The sequence below is a fragment of the Pongo pygmaeus genome, chromosome 10, assembly GCF_028885625.2.
Source record: "Pongo pygmaeus isolate AG05252 chromosome 10, NHGRI_mPonPyg2-v2.0_pri, whole genome shotgun sequence".
Taxonomy (NCBI): domain Eukaryota; kingdom Metazoa; phylum Chordata; class Mammalia; order Primates; family Hominidae; genus Pongo; species Pongo pygmaeus.
This window is the reverse complement of record NC_072383.2, coordinates 76,069,451-76,090,483: the sequence shown is the minus strand read 5'-3', so window position 1 is coordinate 76,090,483 and position 21,033 is coordinate 76,069,451. Positions and strand designations below refer to the sequence as shown.

At 35.8% G+C, this 21,033-nt stretch overlaps 1 protein-coding gene across 2 annotated transcripts in view; it reads right to left on the bottom strand.

Moving 5' to 3' along the window:
• The window catches only part of NAV3 (neuron navigator 3), a 924,153-nt gene that overhangs the window by 191,565 nt on the left and 711,555 nt on the right, over positions 1 to 21,033 (bottom strand). For both annotated transcript variants that reach the window (XM_054443382.2, XM_063646517.1), the window contains 2 exons: positions 18,631 to 19,657; positions 4,240 to 4,355 (listed from right to left, as the gene is read on the bottom strand). In XM_054443382.2, the coding sequence (XP_054299357.1) occupies positions 4,240 to 4,355; positions 18,631 to 19,657 (1,143 nt within the window). The remainder of the gene's footprint in view (positions 1 to 4,239; positions 4,356 to 18,630; positions 19,658 to 21,033) is intronic.

Sequence of the window (21,033 nt, the reverse complement as noted above, 5' to 3'; positions counted from 1 at the left end):
TTTAAATCATAAGAAATCATCAAGAAAAAAGTATAACTAGAAAAGGAAACCAAGAAGGAACAGTAAGGTTTGAGGAAAACAGAGGGGATACATGACCCTGAAAATCAAGTATCTTAGTCCATTTGTGACGCTATAAAGGATTATCTGGGTAATTAATGAAGAAAAGAGGTTTATTTGGCTCACTGTTCTTTAGGCTGTACAAGAAGCTGCTTCCAGCATCTGCTTCTGGTGAGGACTTCAGACTGCTTCCACTCACAGTGAAAGGCAAAGGGGAGCTGTTGTGCAGAGATCATATGGTGAGAGCATAAACAAGAGAAAGTGAAGGTGCCAGGTTACTTTTAACAACCAGTTTGTGTGGGACCTAACAGTGAAAATTCACTCACTCCCAGGAGAATGTCACCAAGCCATTCATGAGGAATCTGCCCCTGGGATCCAAACACCTCTCATGAGGCCCCATCTACAACATTGGGGATCAAAGTTCTTTTTTTTTTTTTTTTTTTTTGAGATGGAGTCTAGCTCTGTCACCCAGGCTGGAGTGCAGTGGTGCGATCTCGGCTCACTGCAATCTCCGCCTCCCAGGTTCAGGCGATTCTCCTGCCTCAGCCTCCCAAGTATCTGGGACTACAGGTGTCTGCCACCACAGCCAGCTAATTTTTGTACTTTTAGTAAAGATGAGGTTTCACTGTGTTGGCCAGGCTGGTTTCGAACTCCTGATCTCATTACCTGCCCTCCTCGGCCTCCCAAAGTGCTAGAATTACAAGCATGAGCCACTATGCCTGGCCAAGGGGATCAAATTTCAACATGAGAATTGGTGAGACCAAACAAACTGTATCCAAACTATAGCACCAAGGAAGAAACCTTCTTAGAAGAGGACAAGTAGCTGCTGCGAGGTGAAACAAGATAAGGCCTGAGACTTGATCCTTGGATTTGGCCATGTTAACATTAGTGGTGACTTCAATAAGAGCAGTTCCAGTGGAGAAGTGGGGCTAAAAGCCTAAAAGACTGTGATTGAACCGTACTCTTTTTACAGCATGCCGTAAAAGAAGGAGATAAATCACAACAGTACTTGAGGACAAATTTGGGGTCAAGGGAAGTTGTGGTTTTTGTTTTTTTTTTTTTGAGACGGAGTCTTGCTCTGTCTCCCAGTCTGGAGTGCAGTGGCGTGATCTCGGCTCACTGCAAGCTCTGCCTCCCAGGTTCATGCCATTCTCCTGTCTCAGGCCTCCCGAGTACCTGGGACTACAGGCGCCCACCACCATGCCTGGCTATATTTTTGTATTTTTAGTAGAGACGGCATTTCACCGTGTTAGCCAGGATGGTCTCGATCTCCTGATTTGTGATCTGCCTGCCTCAGCCTCCCAAAGTGCTGGGATTACAGGCGTGAGACACCGCGCCCGGACAGGAAGTTGTTTTTTTTAAATTAAGGTTGGAGAAATGATAGTATGCTATGGCCTAAAATAAGTGATTTGGTTGGGAGGGAGCTATTAAAGAGAAGAGAGAGTAATCTAAGTAAAAGCAGAGTAAATAGGTAGTAAGTGGGTATATATGTTTTACTTGGGTAGGTGTGATGACAGTGGTTCATGAACTTTTCTTTGTGCTTCACTTTTTTAAGTGAAGTACACATCAAGGTCGTCAGTTAAGAGAAAGGATGGGACTAGTGATCTCGGACATTTGAGAAAAAAAGGTATAAAAAATAGACTGACTGCCGGGAGGATTACATAGTCACTTGAGGTTGGAGGACATATATGTAAAGTGAGTCACATTGACATGCAGTGTGTTTTGTCCTGGTTCATTCATTGTTGGTATAGAATAGGTGGAGATTTAAATGTAACCAGGTCATGATTTCATCAAATGAGTACAATTAAGTGAGAGAGAGGCAATGGAGTTAGGGTATATAAAAATAAAAATACATTCACTCATTACAGGAATTTAGCTGACTAAGGAGAGAAGAAAAATATGCAGAGGTTGGTGAAGAACAGTAAAAAGTGGTAGGATCAATGAATTGGAAATCCTAGTGGAATCATTGCTGGAGTCAGGGAACAAAAGGAAGAATACTGAAATGACAGGAGTTTGTAATCAGTGAGAGTGCAGTGCATGAAAGTGAGGTCATAGAGAAGTAGGAGTTTCTGATGGTGCCTAGATCTAGGGTATGATGATGAGAATAAGTAGCTCAGGAGGGACTGCAAGACAAAATTATGGGGGGGAGAGGCCAAGGTGTTACAAAGAACACCCATGTAGATACTAAAATCACTAAAAATTAAGGCAGAAATGGTAAGAGAGTAATAGTGACCCATAAACCAAAATCTTAAAATGATGAAGATATGTAATCTAATTTCTCTGTGATAGTCATCTTATCACTGGCCTGCTCATATTTCCTCATCTAAATTTCTTCAACTATAGTACTCAATTTATAACTTACTAACTGCAAATAATATCACAATTCTTCCAGGAAATCTCAAGTTAGCAACAAGAGACATTTTCACTATCCCACTATAGGCTGCATTTAAACAGATAATAGTGAGATTGACATAATTAGACAAGTCTCATTGTACCATTTATTTTCTGTTTTCTTTCTTTTACTGAATTCCTATCAAAATCCTAGACTGAAAACTATGATTTTATGTAAATAATTGATTATTGCTGCAAAATGATATTATGCTCTCTGATAAACCCATTAAATTATTACATTAATTGCCAGTTTATATTCACTTTCAGTTATTCTATTAAAAATCAGAATGTTAAAAGGAAATATCAACTGGAAAAATGAAAAAGTGATCAAAGGGTAGACAATAAGAAAGTAGAGAAAAACATCAATATGACTATTCAATCAGATATACTGTGATATATTAGTTTCTGAAAACAGTGTTCCTTTGTGAAATTCACATAAAATTGCAATTCAAACTCTACTAAATTCATTTATCCTACAGATTTGAGCTCTAGTACTAAAACATGCAATTTGAGGACATTTATGTATAAATATATGAGGTATACACATCTTCATGCCATGCTAATTTTATAAAACATCTGGTCATAATAGACACATAGCATTATTTTGACCGTGGTACTACCCAGAGTTAATGGAAAGTCAACACATCCCCCATGTATTTGAAAAATCTACAATTATTAGCCCTATATCTGTGTCTTGGCATTACCATTTCTACCCCTACCTAGTACTGGCCTTTGTTGTACTCTCCATATGAAACCTCTGACGCCTAATGTTATCAACTAATGCTGATTCCAAAATGTACCCTTGGGATGTTGTTCTGTAATTGTTGTCAATATCCACTGTAGGATGCTGTAGTCATGTCTAATGCTTGCCAAATGTTTTTCAGGTCTGCCAAAGTGGAGAAGTTTCTTAACCCCCAAATTTGTGAAAGAGTCACTTGAGCTTCATAGCAACACTTACACTTTGAGACTTTGGAGTACACAGTAATTTTTTAAAATTAAATAATTTATTTAGTTTTCTTCATTTGAACCTAGCTGTGAATACACAAGGCTTGGACCAGAGATTTCCTGGAACAACAGACACACCCCTACTTTCATGCATTATTATACTTAGGAGCAGATAAAGTACTCTTTACTCTCTCACCATTTAGGGGCAATATATTTTGCTAGGAGGTTACTTGGTTCCTCACAAATATAGATCTATATGTAATGAAATTAAACTAAATGCCTTCCATATATGCTTAGGCTTACCTGGACCCTAGAGAAAACATTGTTCTCAAGCTAAGCATCCTATTTTATACACACCAAAAACCTGATAACCGTGTCTGGGATATGTATTATTTTTTTCTTACATCATCTATATATAATAAAATATTTTCCTTTTCAGAGTTTTTTAGAATGGTCATTTGAAACCACCCTGTAGAAATGTTTTAAATTGTACAGAATTGATGACAGAGCAGGCCGCATTAGCCATGGAGAATATACATGGCCAATCATTAGTTTATTTTCAATCTCCAAATGTATTATCCAGGTTTTCTCTGATTTTATTCAACTTGACTCAGGGCAAAATGACTTAAAGTCTTCACTTCTGAAAGGACTACCATTACTTTTATAGTAACAAAGAGATCATCCTAAGCAGAACAGCCAAATAGTTAACGATCTTTGAAGCATGAGATGTATATAGTCCATTTTTGCACTAAAAACAGTATACCACATATATGATTTAATAAAAAGTCTTATGGAGAGTATACAGAAATTCCTAGGTTTGACCTATGCATCGATGAGATCACTTACCAGATATCTCCTCCAGGCACTGCTTAGCAGTCTTACTATATGATAAGTCCATCTTTGTAGGACTGGTACAGGAGTCAGCCGATGGTAAAGCGGTACCTTCATTTTCTGAATGTGCCCTGAAATTAACCATGAAAATAGAAAGAAATAGCACTTATAGTCACTAGTCACTCATCAAAGTGGAAGTTCTACAAGAAATATTAATTACAAATTTTCCATCAAGGTAAGTATTTCTTTATGACTGGAATGTTCCAGAGCTGTCTATGTATAGGAGAATTGTGTTATTTTTCATATACTACCTAAGTGGGAGTGAGATGTGGAATTAGATTTCTTAAGCTTGTCTAAATTTGGAAGCTTATAACTACCAATAGTTGATTATAATTTGGGGGCAAAATATTTTAAAAGATCCAACTTCTTTTGCTATTTTAGAGGAAATATGGCCAAATTACATTTTTTGTGAGAATACTGAAAGTACTAAAATCACACTTAAAATTCTTTTTTAAAACAAAAATTCTATAAAACATATTTTAAAATATGTGTAAAAATAAAAAATAATTTTGTTCTAGGCTGTATACATCATTATGATGACTTAATTACCAAAGATTTCAGAGCAATTAAAGTCAACCAGAAACAAATTCTCATTCTTACAATTACCTTTCATATCATCTGTTTCACATTTGTCTATGTACGTACATGGGTATGTATTTGTGTGTGTGGTTAACTTGTAAAGAGTGTGTCTAATTAAATGAAAAGCACTCAACAAAGGTCCTGAATACTTTTGATATTCTAATCATACTTCATGCATGTTTCTTCCCTTTATGCATGGGTAAATATTTTAAGGTACGCTTTCTATTTGATGCAGCTTCAAAATCGATGTATATTTGACACAGACTAACACACATTTTAAATGTTCACAGCATGAACTACTAAGACACAGAAGGAGGCAAGGTAATATAGGATTGCACACTGGACTGTGTTCTTTAGAGACATCTCATTTGCCTTACTTCTACCCTTTTTTTTTCTGGTAGTAGGAGTGGGCCATGACAAGTGATCTTTCAATGTTTACTACTTTAAGAATATTTACAAATCATGTTCATATGTGAATAAAAGTGTATTATATTTTTGAATCAATGCTTAATTAACATTTTGCTTTTAATCTAAATTTGAGTTTCAAGAGAAAAAATGTAATCATTGATATTAGAAATAGTCAATATTTACCTGACAGGCCTAGAAACTTAAAAGTTCACTTAGGTTTTAAGAAAGTATGGAAAACTACATGTTGTCTGTATTGATATATGTGTTATATATGTGAATTAATATATGAAAGAAAGAACTATACAAGAAAGAAACTTTCCTATACAAAATTGTGCCTTGGCCTCCAATAATTTCTGACAGACTGTTCCTATTTTATTCTAGCTTAAAACTGAATATAAAGAGCATAAACAAATTAAGAAAGAAAATGTACTATTTAAGTGATAGGATATATACCATTAAGGCCAGAAAAAAAAACCTCAAAGTAGCTAAATTTAAAAGATATTTTAGTCTTCCAATCATTTGGTATCTTAGCAGCATTTAGAACAGCAGCCCATTCCTTCCTTTATCAAACTGTCCTACCTTGGCTTTTATGGCAAAAATTCTCCAGTGTGTTTCCCATTTTCTTAGGATTCTACTTTATTCTATTGTTTTCCTTTACATAATCATTAAATGTTGTGGTTCTGGGTAGTAAAAAAAGAAGTGGGGATACAGAGAGCAGAAGCGGGAGTTCAGCAAAGGAATATTCTATTCTTCTTCTAGTTTTTATCTATAGTCTCTCTAAATGATCTCAGTCATATTCATTGTATTGGTTATTATTTATTTACGCCTGAATTCTAAAATTCTAACTCTAACCCAGCACTTTACTCTGAATTCCCGATGTATATAAAGACTGTCTAATTGACATTTCTTCTTGGTTGTCACAAAAATACGTCAAACTCATCACTTATAGAACTGAAGTCATAATATTTTATTAACAAACCTGGTCCTGATTCATGCAGCCCTCTGGTGAAAACTTTATGGAACTTACAAGGTCTTGCATGGTTGGGTCCCACGCAACCCATGGGATAATGGTCTCCAGCATCATCTCACACAAGACTCCTCTCTCCTCTCTCTACTGCGGCCACAAGAGTCTTCTACCTACTTTCCATAGCTTCCTGCCAAAACAGGGTCTTTACACTTGATTATTTTCCTCCCCACTTCATCCAGTTGATTCCTTCCCTCCAAGTCTTAGCTCAAGTGACAATTTCTTAAAAATTCCTCCCTAATTTCACTGATCAGGCAAAGTCTCCAATTATAAGCACTTAGTACTTAGTATTCCCTGGACCTATCTTTTCAGCACTTCATACTCTTGCGATATGGGATTAATGTAATTAATTGATTAATGTTTAACTCCCAGACTAGACGCTATTCTCCATGTTTGAACTCACCATTGTATCCTCAGTGTCCAGTCTTGTATCAGAAGATAAGTTTCAGTCAACAAATCTTTTATAAATATATGAATAAATATTATTAGCCATAATGGTAAAACAAAATTATTGGTGGGTAAAACATATGCAAGAAAGAGTAGCATATGTGTAAATAGACTGGGTTTGGGTGTAAAACTTGGCCCCATCACTAATCAATTATTAACTCATGTGATGTTGGCTAGTTACTTCACCTCTCTGAACTTGTTTGTTCATCTGTAAAAATAAGGAAAAATGCCTGCCTTGCAAAATAATTGTGACATCAACTGTTATTACAAAAGGACCGGAAATACATTCTCTCTTGTGAAATTCTGGTCAATATTAAAAAAGCAAATATATCTGCTCTTTGTGTAGCCTGTTTCTTTCTCTTCTGGACCCCAATTTCTCACATATCCCCCATCTACTGACAGTCCCTCCCCATTCGTTTCTAAAGTCTACTAAAGTCTGTTCTTCCACCTGGCTTCATCTATTGTGGGCCACTTTACCCCTCGCTGACCTCTTCCTTAACCTATTGTCTCTGAACGAAGGGAAAAACAATCCTCTGAAGTGTTCTAAGGATTTTTATTACTTGCTGAAGAAGTTTAAATGGAGAGTATGTAGTGAAACTGTGGACTCCAGGGAAAGCTGACTGGCTGCCTGCAAAGAAGTGTCACAGAGACACAGCACCTTGTTGAACTGGCTGGGAGCCAGGGTTGACTTCTAGTCCTGCAGACTTTGTATTCACAGATTCATCTTTTAGAAGCTGAGTCACATTAAGCATTTCACTGAAATATTTGTCTAAAGCCCACTGCTAATTGGTTCCTATGAGAACAAGACCAACAGCCATCACAGGAGCAAGAATGTTTGTGGCCATGTTAGTTAAAAAAGATTATATCTCCATCTAAGAAAGTCTGGAGTAAAAGAAAACTTGGAATGTATTTTAGCAGTATAGTTTTTGCTCTACTAAAAGCAAACAGCTCTTAAAAAGAATTCTTCAGAAGCTGACTTACGGCTATCTTCCTCAATATGTAAGACTTAATTCCATTGGTTAAGTTCCCAATCCCCCTGTCTGCGACATGCTTTTTAAAAAAGTGTATTCCTACTTGTGACAGCTCAGTCTTGTCTTGGAAGTCTTTTTAAAAATTTTTGTTAACGTGGCAGTGCATATTTTTGGCAGACTCACTCTTTTATGTCTTTTAGTTTAAGTCACAAGAGACTCTTATTTACCTTAAGTTCTCTGGTGTATTTCTCATCAAATCCCCTACATGAGTGATCTACGTTAGCATTAATAAGGAAACAGATTGATCAATGAAAGAAAGGAACATGGTGAAGGTAAACTTCAAATCACTGTAAAAAGGACTTAGAAGTCATCCTTGGTTTATATTCACATGTAAATGAGACCAGAAATGTCTACTGATGTTACAAGCCATCCGTTTCTCTAGTATTTCCACCTCATAATTTGTTATGGCAAAATTAGATTTTAACTCCAGTCTATAGATGATCAATCAATGCCAACTGGTAAAGATGTACCTTTTATGCAAATGATCAAAGAAGTTGAGTTAAATCTCTGAAAACTCACAACATACCCTCTATTTTTATGCATGATTTGTACCAGTTAAATAAAAATATTTGAGTTGATTCATGAAATAATTTATAAAGACTTTAGAATCAAGAGTGTTTTCTAATCAGAAAGTACATTTTGACAGATATAGTGAATATTGCAGTGGCACATTCACTGTTTCTCCATAAGCTGATAATGCATTCTCTTCCTATTAACTGGAAAAAGAAAAAAATATGTATCATAATATTCCTTCAAAATATTCAGCAACATGGTCCTATGTAGACAATCTTACTGTGCATTTACAACATGGTCATCATGTGATGAGTAACTATTGAAACTATAAGATATAGCATTGCAAAAACAGTTTATTTGGATTTCTTTTATTCATTTACTTTCTGAGATAGGGTCTCACTCTGTCACCCCGGCTGGAGCGCACTAGAGCAACCATAGCTCACTTCCGCTTTGACCTTCCTGGCTCAAGAGATGCTCTCACCTCAGCCTCCAGAGTATAATTTATTTAGAATTCTAATAAGCTAGGTCCTTCATCTGTTACTGAGAGTTGTAGTCATTAAAAGTCATGATACCAGTGATTACCATGACAGCTATTACCTGTTTTTGTGCACTTAATATGTGCCAAGTGTGGTGCTTAGTATTTTCCTAGAGCCTATCACTCAAAATTCACAACAATCTTGCAATGTAGGGGCTGCAGATAAAGAAATTAACACATCTAGAGGTCAAATAAGTTGCCCTAGGTAACAGTCTAGTAGATTCTTAACCAGTACTTGAATCTGGCTACCTGGAAATGTTGATCTATTAACTAGTACCCTGCAGTTTAACTCCATCAAAATGCCTCTGAACTAAGTATTTTACTGCATTTGAGGTTCCCTTAGCTAACAGACAGCTCAGTCACTCAGTCGTTAAATGTGACATATCCACTGGTCTAACATAAATGTTATTCTTTATGTACTGATCATTAAAAGGAACTCAGTAATAAATCCTAGACACTATCAAACCTCTAATCTTTAATGTCATAAACATGAATGTTTGCATATTGATTTATATTCAAGAAATATTTCCCCCTGTGGATCCATCTTGATATAGATACGGTCACAAATGTAGACACAAGCAGAACTGATTTGAGTCAGAAACATTAACTAATGTATTGTAATTCCTGTTTATAACCCCAACAAAAAGGAAAGAAAAGCACATATCTTTCAAAAATAAGTAATGTGCTTGCTTTCCTATTTTCTTCATTCTGGAAAGGCAGACAGGTGACAGCCAGGGCCAAGGCCAGGAAACTGTTGGGGTGAACAGAAGTCTAGTGTGGATGGAAGATTTACTCGATTCAGGGGAGCTGAGCAAATAAGAAAACATATTGAGAATAACGAGAGCCAGGTTTCTCATGGTTGACAAAAGGAGGCACAAGTATGGAAAGAAAAATAAACTGGTGTTGAGCTGGAATTGGAGGTATTATGAATGTATGTATATGTGAATAATCACATTGAATTATAATAAGTCATATATATAATATCAAAATAAATAATGATTTAATGTGTGTGTATGTATGTGTGTATATACATACATATATTTCTTGGTTTTGACCACCAAGAAAACCTAGGAGCAATGAGATCTTGGTTCCTAAAATCACTCTATACAAAAAGACATACAAGTTCCTTAAAGAAAAGAATAGGATCTAAAGCCAAGTTAGGGAATGTGCAAAATGAGCCTAGAACACCTTGAGCCATAAAGAAAGAAAATTCTCAAAGAGTGATAGAGCATTTGGAAAGGAGACACAGCCAGCTCGAAGGGGCTCCCAGTGGCCAAATCTTGGAAAATTAAGCATCAAAGTAAATTGTGATAGTAATGAATTATAACAAATACAGTAGAAATCTATTTGTCCATATAATTTAAATAGATAGAAAGATCATGGGGAGAAAATATATCTCTTTCTTAAAGTAGAATGCCAGGGAGCAAACACAGAAGACAGGATGGAATTAGAAAACCAGGTGTCATCTATAATAGCACATTATTAATTCAGGCAACAAAGCTCAATGGATGCTAAAACTTGTGGGTGAAAGTAGATACAAAATTGCATTTTTACACACAGTCTCAAAATATCTTCCCACAAAAATACCTATCACATGCAAATGGAGACAAATTCACTTAGAATATAAAACTGTGGCAGATATTATCTTAATCAAGCAATCAAATTCAACACAACCAAAATGGAAGATATTGATATTCATATCATGAAACACCCAATAAAATGCAACGGGAAAAACACAGTATTATTTCGATGACATTCCAGACAAAAAATACATTTAATATGTATCTAATAATGAGGAACTATACGACAAACCCAAATTAGAAACATTATGTAAAATGCCTAGCCATCAATATATCAATATCATGAAAGTCAGGGAAAGGCTAAACAATTGTTCCAGATTGAGGGATATTCGGAAGATCTGACAACTACTAGGTGCACTATTTATCCTGAATTACTAAAAGTGACCATCTTTGGTGAAACTTGGTGAAATATGAATAAGTTCTCTGAGTGCTCTGGGAGAAGTGTACATGAGAGTCATTTGCACAATTCTCGCAAATTTTCTGTAAGATTAAAATTGTTTCCAAAAACATAACATAAAATATGAAGAGAAGAAACAACAATGGCTTGGTTAGGCAATCTTGCCATGAACCTTGTAATCAAGCACAGAAAATGCAGTTTGTGAACCTCTCTGCTGGCTCTGCTGGGAAAATGCCGACTCCTGGTAGTATTCTACACAAAAGTGCCTCTTCTAGCAGTGTGTCCATATTCCATCCTAAAAATACTGCTGTGCGAGGAAATGTAAATCACTACCTAACGTGCAGATACATATCAAACCTAGCAAAAGACAAGCTTGCAAGCCAAGCATTCAATAAGCTTTAGTTTTTACTGATAGCCAATTATGCCCAGTTCACATAAAACCATTCCTGTGGTATATTATGTAGAAGTAGCTTCAGGGCTTACAAAAGCATTACCTGAATGGTGGTTAAAGGCTTCACATTTCAATCTTTGTAAACTCACATTTCCTCCTCCTCCTCATTGTACTGGCTCAACAAATAGGCCAAACTTAAAACCTTGTGAGTAAGCATTTTCAAAACTAATGTTTTGCATTCTATGCCTTTTGGAAAATAGCATATTAAAATGTCAATTTCCCTGTCACATCCTAGGCAAATTTATAGTCCCACAGAAATATTTTATAATAAAAATTTCTTCTGAGAATCCATGGTGTGGTTGTGTAAAGTAGAGCATATTATATCAAAAGAAGGAAAAACTCTAAATTCAGATTTTCTTGACCTAATTTTACAAGTCAAGTGTTAATAGAGGGTCTCTGCTTATATTTAATTAACGGGCTTAAGAAGCATGATACTTTTCTCCTTATGAATAGTGCCTTGCCTTATCTAAGGGTTAGGTATTTTTCTTTTTTGAGAACTACTCAAAACCCTGATTCTGCTCTCTTTGCCTCTACATGTTTGCTTTATGTCCAATGCATTGTTTCCTTGGCATTTACTACAAGTGGTCAGAAAAGAAAGAATGTAGACTTCAAAACAGCATGTTATAAATCTGGGTGAGCATTATTTCAAAATTTTGTTGGAGGCTTCTAAAGAGACAGGTTTAGGGAAAACACACAGGTCTCCCTTTTCTCCATAATTAACCAATTATTATATTATTTTATTTCACATGTCCTTGAAAGCACGTAGAATATAGTTGTGATGTAATTAACACAAAAGCAATGGAAGAAAAATGACATATGGGAAAAAGGGAGGTATTTTTTGAAAGTCTGAAGGATGTAAGGTAACAATTTTTGAACTCCAGGCAAGAAAAACAGGTTCAAATAATATAGCTCAGGATGGACACTGAGAAAGAAGAGGAACAATAAAAAAGGAGTTTTAAAAAAACAGAATGAAAAAACTATGTGGTTCTCTTTTCTCTTCTTTTTTTCCAATAACTGGAACCTCCTTTGAGATTTTACAAACCTACCTAAGAAATTCATTAAATTGCTCCTTCATCTATACATTTAACCTGGTTCATCCTACTCTGACCTCTCCCACAAACAATCCATTTTACATACTGAAGAAAGAATAACTTTTCTGATCATGCTTTCCACACACATGCTCATGTGCATGCATGCACACATGTATGAACACACACATATACATACATAAAGTCCAAGTTTCTGACATTCAAGAATTTCTACTACAACCAGGCTCCAATCAATCTTCAATGTTCAAGAGAAACTGACCTACTTGCCGACCACCCTACGTATCTTGTATTGACTTTGTTTATGTGGTTCCTTCAGCCTTATGTTTCCCTCCCTGTCCCCCTCATCTCTGCATTACCAAATCCTACTTATCTTTCTGGACTCAGTTCAAGTGCCACTTTCCCTGATTCCAATAGCTAAAAGTAACTTTTCACTTTTTTGAAGCCTCAGTATAACAAATCTAGTTCACTCCTGGGGAGCTTTACACTTCCAGCTGCATTTTGTTGTTGTCTTTGAGCTTGCCCCTTGTCTACCACATTGTGGATGATAAAAAGAAAATGACATAGGACATATGATTTTTCACTCAATTCTTGATGTCTCATGCATAAGAGAAATTTAGTAGGTAGTTGTTGAAAGAAGATAAAAAATAAGTGAATGAATGTGCTGAAGAGAAGGTATGGTTTAATTCTCTAACTATTTTAAAGCTGTTTGTACTTCAGTTAAACCCTCCCATTTATAGGAAGTGAGAGACTTCAGAATTTTTTTTTTTTGTTCCAGTGTACATTTTTGGCAGGTTTGAAAATTCCTCTATAGCAAGTGATTCTAACACAGGATGATAGTGTTTCATTCAACAATTTTGATTTGGTATCTACTGTAGGTAGCCTCTGTACTGGGCAATTATGCTACTAAATAAGAAAGACAAGACTCTTAATTTCAATGAACTTACATTACATTAGGAGGTGACTGAAATCACACTAGTTAATAAGTAAACAAGAAAAGAACAGATAGTAATAAACTGTATAAAGAAAATACAAGAGGATGATTAAACAGAATTCTGAGAAGGCACATAATATATATTCCCCTGGAGTAGGTGGTTGGAGATGGCTGGAGATTAGCAGAGCTCTAATAACAAGACAGGCCTGCAGTGATCTAGAAGACAGTTGTTACAGTCATAAATGAACATATATGCCAAAGATATGTTCTAAAGCAATACAGGTTGGTTTGTTGAGAAGGAGGATGAAGGCTGAGATACAATGTGCTGGGGGAAGGGGGACTGCATGTGGCTGTGGGGATCAATTGTGAACAGGGTACTAGATTACTTAGAACTTGCAGGGTCATGGTGCAATGTTTGAGTTTTATTTTTTTAATGTAATGGAAATCTAATAGATGGCTTCATTAATTAGAATAAGACATATGATTTACGCTTTTAGAAGGTCAAAATGCCAGCTGTGTGAAGGATGTTACTGCAAAGAGCCCAGAGTGGAAGCTGGGAGACTCATTGGAAACTAGATGAGAATTGGTGGTGGTGTGGCTTGGACCAGGAGACAAGGGCTGGAAATGGAAAGAAAGTCTGATTGAGGGTATGTTTCAGAAGAAGGGTTAGGAAGACTAGCTGAAAATTTGATGTATGGAGAAGGGGTCACTGAAAGAGAAAAACAAAATCCAAATTATTTCCATTTCTTTTCTTCTTTAGTCTCTGATATGGTTTGGCTCTGTGTCCCTACACAAATCTCATCTCAAATTGTAATCTGAATTATAATCCCCATGTGTAGAGGGAGGGACCTGGTGGGAGGTGATGGGACCAAGCGAGCAGTTTCCTCCATGCTGTTCTCCTGATAGCGAGTGAGTTCTCATGAGATCTGATGCTTTAAAAGTGTATGGCAGTTTCCCATGTCCTCTCTTTCTCGCCTGCTGCCATGTAAGACGTGCCTTGCTTCCTCTTCGTCTTCCACCTTAATTGTTAGTTTCCTGAGGCCTCCCCAGCCATGCGGAACTGTGAGCCAATTAAACCTCTTTTCTTTATAAATTATCCAGTCTCAGGAATTTCTTTATAGCAGTGTGAAAACTGACTAATACAGTCTCTCATTCATATAATTACAAATCCTAACCATTAGTGTCTATAGCAGTTCCAGTTACTAGTATTTGCATAGCAGCTCACAATATACCTATTATTTTTCCCACCATGCCTGGATTATAAAATTGTAGTATATCAAATTTGGATGATAGCACAACATTCTTCCATCCTTGTGACAAACTGTAACTCATCTTTTATGTCTTACCCTTATCTTAATTTCTTGGTGATGCATTAGTTGACTCCATTTTGTCAGATTTGTAAAAAACTCTCTTTTTTTCTACATTAATTGTGTATGTTGCATACACTTCCATAACAGTAATGGTTTAATATTTTTGACGATATTATTCTTACTACCCTTAGTAGACTGAGCTCCCAGAAGGTGGAGATTTTTTTAAAAAATCTTTGTATCTTCTGTTACACAGTATTTGTAGAATGAGGGATGAGTACATAAATGAAAAAGTATGCAGCAATTTCCCTTTGCCTAAACTGTAATAACTGGTCACTCTGCCACTTTTTAAATACTTCAGATGGTCATCTTAACACTATAAAAAGAAGCCTATTCCAATTTCAGGTAGCTCTAGTTATCAGGAACTGCTTAAACCAAAATAAAATATTTTCTTTAATTCTCAACATTTTGTCTTAGTTATATCTATTTGATAAATGAATAAGAATAACAGCAAATTTGAAACTACTTTATCACTCTGTAGAGATAATTGAATTACTGAAACTATGTACAGAATAATTTATATTAGATAGGAAGTTAGGCTAATAGGAAATCTACTAACTTCCAGAATCCACATTATATTTATAGAACTCTGAACATCCAGTTTGTGACAAAGAGTACTATGAAGCATGTATTAGAGTCTCAGAAGGAATAAGTACTAATCTAGAATTGAGCTGAGAAAAAAAGTAACCATCAGCCATCAATCTTCCCATTATATAAAAGTTATTTAATTGTCTTTACATATCATATATATGTATCTGTATACATTTATATAACTTATACTAATTAACAGCAATTACCATTTTCAGTTATAAGTGAGTTCTGATTGAGAATTTTGCAAGTGTACTATTGGCATTTTCCTAACCAGAATTTTCTCAGTAACAATACCTCTTATTTCTATCACGTAGATAGAACTGATAAGCAAAGCAAATTTCTACTAGCTTTATGATCTTAAGAGATTATTACTATTCTGACTTATTATCTCTGCTTCTTCATTTCTGGAAAATGGGGGATAACATTCTTTCTCATGAGTTCATGATGAAGTTTAAATGAGAAAATTCACATATATTTTGTGACACAAAGATTTTCACTAAGAAAGCACTCAACAAATGATAATACCAATATAAAAGAGTAAATTATTAGTATTATCTCATCAGATGATTAGCAACTCCAAAAATAATTGTCAGGGATTTTATAGGAGGGATTCTTACATGGGGATAGAACAGTGAAAGTCAGAAAGAACATAAAAGGTTACATAATCCAAATGTCATGACTCTATAAACAAGCTTTTACTGAAAGCTGAAAAGAATGAATGTCAACCACTCTGCCTTTTGAGGATTTACACATTATTTGTAAAATTGTTCTGCATTGATTTAAAAACTTTGAATGAATATTACTTTATATATAGACTTCAATGTGAAATTTTATGAGACAGTTTTAATTTACTTATTTATTGTAGAAACAGGGTCTTGCTCTGGTGTACAGGCTGGTCTCAAAGTCCTGGCCTCAAGTCATCCTCCCACCTTGGCCTCCCAAAATGCTGGGATTACAGGCATGAGCCACCATGCCAGCCATGGTTTTATTTATTTTTAACCATGTTATATTGTTGATAATAATAAAAATAATTACTGATATTCATGTAATTTACTCAAAATCCGGCTGTGTGCTAAAAATTTTACATGGGATTATTTTCTTTAATCTTTCATACAATCAATCGAGGTAGGCATCCTTTATCAATCATACTTTATATGATTAGAAAGTGAAGTTTAGGGAAGGCTGTTTACTATGTGGCAGATACTGTTCTACAGATAACTATCAACTCAATCTTCAAAATAGCCTAATGAGGTAGCTTCTACTATTATCATACCTATTTCACAGATTAGGAAATTGTGGGTCAGAATCTTTACATGTATGACCCAAAGTAACACAACTAATCAGTGGTGGCATTGAGAGTCCCACCTAGGCAACCACCACCACAAGATGCTGTTTCTGAACAATGGTAGAGTGAGACATATTCTACAGCGCCACCCCCCTTTTTGTTTTTTTTTTGAGTTTCCCTCTTGTTGCCCAGGCTGCAGTGCAATTGCACGATCTCAGCTCACTGCAACCTCTGCCGCCTCCTGGCTTCAAGCGATTCTCCTCCTGCCTCAGCCTCTCTAATGCCTCTTTTCTTAGCTACTTGGCTACATTGCCTCACTTTTATAGTCTTGTTGTTAAAGATGTCAAACTGAAACTCAAAGAGTTTCTCAAAGAACTCATCAGGGTCACACAGCGGATCCACACTGTAACTTCTAAGCTGTGCTGCTGTGCTGCTTCCTGTTTTTGATATTTAAAAGTTACATTTTCAAATGGAAACCACTAAATTTGTTTCCAGTGGATATCTTATTGTAAACAATTTTTTTAAAAGCTTGTTGCTACTTATAGAAAGAAGCCTACTAAATTAGCAGTTCTAGATTTACACTTTCCTATGAAATTCTCTTGTGATTTTTTGAAAGGATTGATGTTTTTACAGAATATATTTGTAATCCACAAGGGTGCTGAGTATGACATATTTAAAACTTCATGATTTTTTTTCTCACATTTTTGAAATGTGGATCATGATTTTGACATCTTAAATTCTGCTTTGTCAAATAGGGACCCTGGAGTCAGAAGGAGCTGCAGACTCCCATCTGATCCAAATACAAGTATTTTAAATGAGTTAGTACTACTGAAGTCAGAATAGCAACATTCAATTGTAATGTCCCAAGAGCTTAAATGTAATAATTATAATAATTTTGTTTTGCTGAGTGTATAAAAACCTCAGAAAAAAAGCACGTAGGTTCCTCATTGAGAAAAAAATAAATCAGTATAAACTGCTTTATTTTAAAAACTTTTATATTCAAAAAACTTAATAAAATTTTAAACTATATAGTTTTGATCCTTTCTTAATTGTAGTGGGTCCTGCTTCCTATTCAAAAAATTTTCTTTCTGTAGTTAAATTGCCAACCTGCCCAAAGAAGGGACAAAGCAGACATTATTGCTCCTCAGGCCATCTCCTTACCAACCAAGCAGTGAATAAACTGGGGACACAGCAGTTACTGACATATCTCTAATCGATTAAAACAAATCACAGAACAACAGGCAAAGTGTTGTCTTTACCATTTGGGTGGTAGGATGCATATTTTAAAATGCATAATAATGCATTTAAAAATTTTATATTGTGTATTTCAATGCCTACAAAATAAGAATGCAAAGTAAAATAAATAATAAATAAATAAAAGGTAAAAAAAACAAATCAGTAATACAACTCAAATAAGTAATACAAATTATATATGTAACACCTTTTACCTAGAAACCTATGCCTTGCTGTGGGAAATTAATATAAAATTTACATTGAGAAAGTAATACCTTATAAATAACATTTGAAGAACGTTTGCAACACATCAGGATATACAGTAAACATGTTATATGCATGACCTCTGTTAATAGTCTCAACTCTACAAAGTAGTGGTTCCTATTTGACAGCTGAAGAAAATGAAACTAAAGAATGTTAAGTAACTTGCCCAGTGTCTTATAGCTGAAAAGTGGCAGAACTAGGAATGAAATCCGCAACTTTATCATTTCAGAGGCTGCCTCATTAAACATTATGGTATACTTTCTCCCAAAGATGACAACAAAAATAACCGTAAACTCTGTAATAGAATTATTTTAAAAGTCTGCTGCTAGTAAGAGAAGCAGTATAGTAGTAGCAATAATATGAATAAACACAAGAGAAAGTTGTGGCATCTGGTTTCTAGCTGGCTTTTGATAACAAGTAGTTTAATTTTTGAAGGTCTCAATTTCTGAGAGGGAATGAGAGAGGGAATAAAACTAGATCCTACTGGAAGTTTTTTTCCAGACTAGGATTCCGCACTGAATTCTAGGCCTCTATCTTTAGCATGAAACATTACTTCAAAATGACGACATAAAGCACCACTTTATCAGCCTTCCCTATTACACTTTGAGTATGCAGGCCTGTAAATATATTTACAACTGCGGATAAGCAGAGGCTACCTTACCTGTAAATGAATGGTGCCACTGTCGCAGTATTTGGGTGGCTATGTTGCTGCTGTTGAGGGAGTTGGACAGCACCATTTCCTGTGCTCTGCCCACTGCTCTGTGCCACTGTCATGATACAGGAACCAGAAAGAGAAGCCTGGCCAGCTTCCCTTCCTTCCAAAGGCGCAGGACAACTAGAAGCACTTGCTTTCTCCATGGTTACAGGCTTAGATAAGGACTGGGAAGGGCTCCCCTTGGTAGTCCTGAATTTCTCAGACTCTTTGCTTGCTGTGCTGCCAGGTGAAATGGTTTGCTTTGCTGTTGGAACTTTAGAGCCTGGTTTTGGAATACCACTGGAAGATGGAATTAAGCTTTCCTTCTTGGCTGTTGTTGTCTTGCTGCCCTTAGGGATCAAGCTTGCAATTTTGGAGGTCTTTTTTGGAGCCATCTCTGTCACCTGATCCTTCTCTTCCTTGACTGGTTTTTCAGTGCAAACTTTATTTTTGTCCCTGTTCTTTTCTTCTTTTTCCTTTGGCTGTAGCAAAGACTTTTTATTGCTGAGATTTTTGCTTCCAGCTTTTGGAGGGGCCAACTTAGGTGACACTTTGGGACTGCTATTTGTTGAGCCACCACTATTCAGACCACTGTTAAAACCTTCCATTTCACCAGATTCAGAAAAGGCATCATCATCCTTCCCACCATCACTAGGTCCTGAACTGGGAGGCTGCGGGGGGCGTAAAGCAGTCCGGGCATTGACTAGCTTGAATTTCTCAAGCATGGATTTCTGTCCTGAGGGAGCAGTTTTGACCCCTTCTGAGACAGGTGGCTTCAGTCTGTCTGAAGATGGTGTGGGCGAGGTGGCTGGACTTGACTGCTTTACAGTCAACATGGTGGAGGTGGCACTGTGTTTGACATTCATAGACTTGCTGCGCCAGGGCTTGCTGGCACTTGGAGAAGGGATGGCAGAGGCAGGAGGCTGCCCAGCAGTACTGGGAAGCTGCACGTTACCATTTACACCTGAAGACGATTGAGGTCCTTTGGAGGAATCTGGACATTGTTTAGAAGAAAAATAAAGAAAAGGCGATTAATCTTGATCATTTATATTACATAATTGAGAACTTCCAAACTATTGATGGATACAAGTCTCTCTCCTCTGAACTGAAAAGAGACTGTGGCATCAATCACTTCTCTGATGTGATTTTTTTTTTTTACCATATTTCAGAAAATGTTTGAGAGGTATTGATTCTGGGGTGGGGGCGGTGGGGGGGATGTGCTTTATTTTCCCCTCTGAAATTACTCTAACCCAAATAAATTTGCTAGTCACAGATATCCAAAGATGAATAAAACACTACCCCTCCTCTAAGCAATTCTCTGTGTTCTTTTTCAACCACCACTGTAGCCCATAATAGTAAATGGATATTCCACCTTGCCCTATAAAAATATGTTGTATAATGAATGTTGAAAATTGGCTTAAGCTACTGGGAATTTAGCTAATTGTTTAGTTCATTTTTATCTGATTAAATATGCTTATAACTTATAATTTAGCTTCCTGTTAATTTTATTTTAATTTGTATATTACTGAAATTTATGCTTCTATAGATCAGATAATCTACTAAGCAATCTATATCTATTTATCTTTACAATAATCCTACAAGGTTTGTATTCATATTATCATCCCTATTTTACAGATAAAGCAACTGAGGCAAGAAGAGGGTAACTTCTTCATGGTCAGAAAGTCTGTATTTGAACTGATTTCAGAGACTCTGCTCTTAGCACACCTACAGCTTCCCATAATGATCAGAATAAATCAAGCTACTTTTTAAGAGTTAAAGGAAAACAAATCTATTTGTCATATAAGTATTTCATAATGCACTAGTGTTTGTTTACATTCCACTTGGAAGGCACATTATGATGTGAATCTTTATATGACTGCTCTAGTATAATTAATGCTTGATTACAGTCTTATTTTTAAGAAGACAAAACTAAATTAAAGGAAGGATTTTACAATATTGTATAGAATAAAGAAAAAGAACTGAGCTTAGAGTTAAAAGACCTCCATCCAAGTGTTAACATTTGGAAACTGTGTAATTCTGGTCAAGTCATTTATCTTAAGTTTAATCAACCATGAATGCCTCCCTCTTTCTTCCTCTGTTTTTGGGGATGAGGGGATGATTGAATTAGACATTTAAGTGGTACTGTAAACATATAGATATTGAAAAATAAATGCAAATCTTTTTTGATGAAATGCTTAATGAAATGTTATATAAAGATATTATTTTAATACCATTCAGGAATTGGAGCTCATTCCATTTTATTAAATACCTATAAATAAAAAACTACAATGCTTTTATTTTTAAATGTCTTCTTTAAAAAAAGTCAGAACACATGATAAACCATATGTAATCCAGCCAATTGGTACAGAA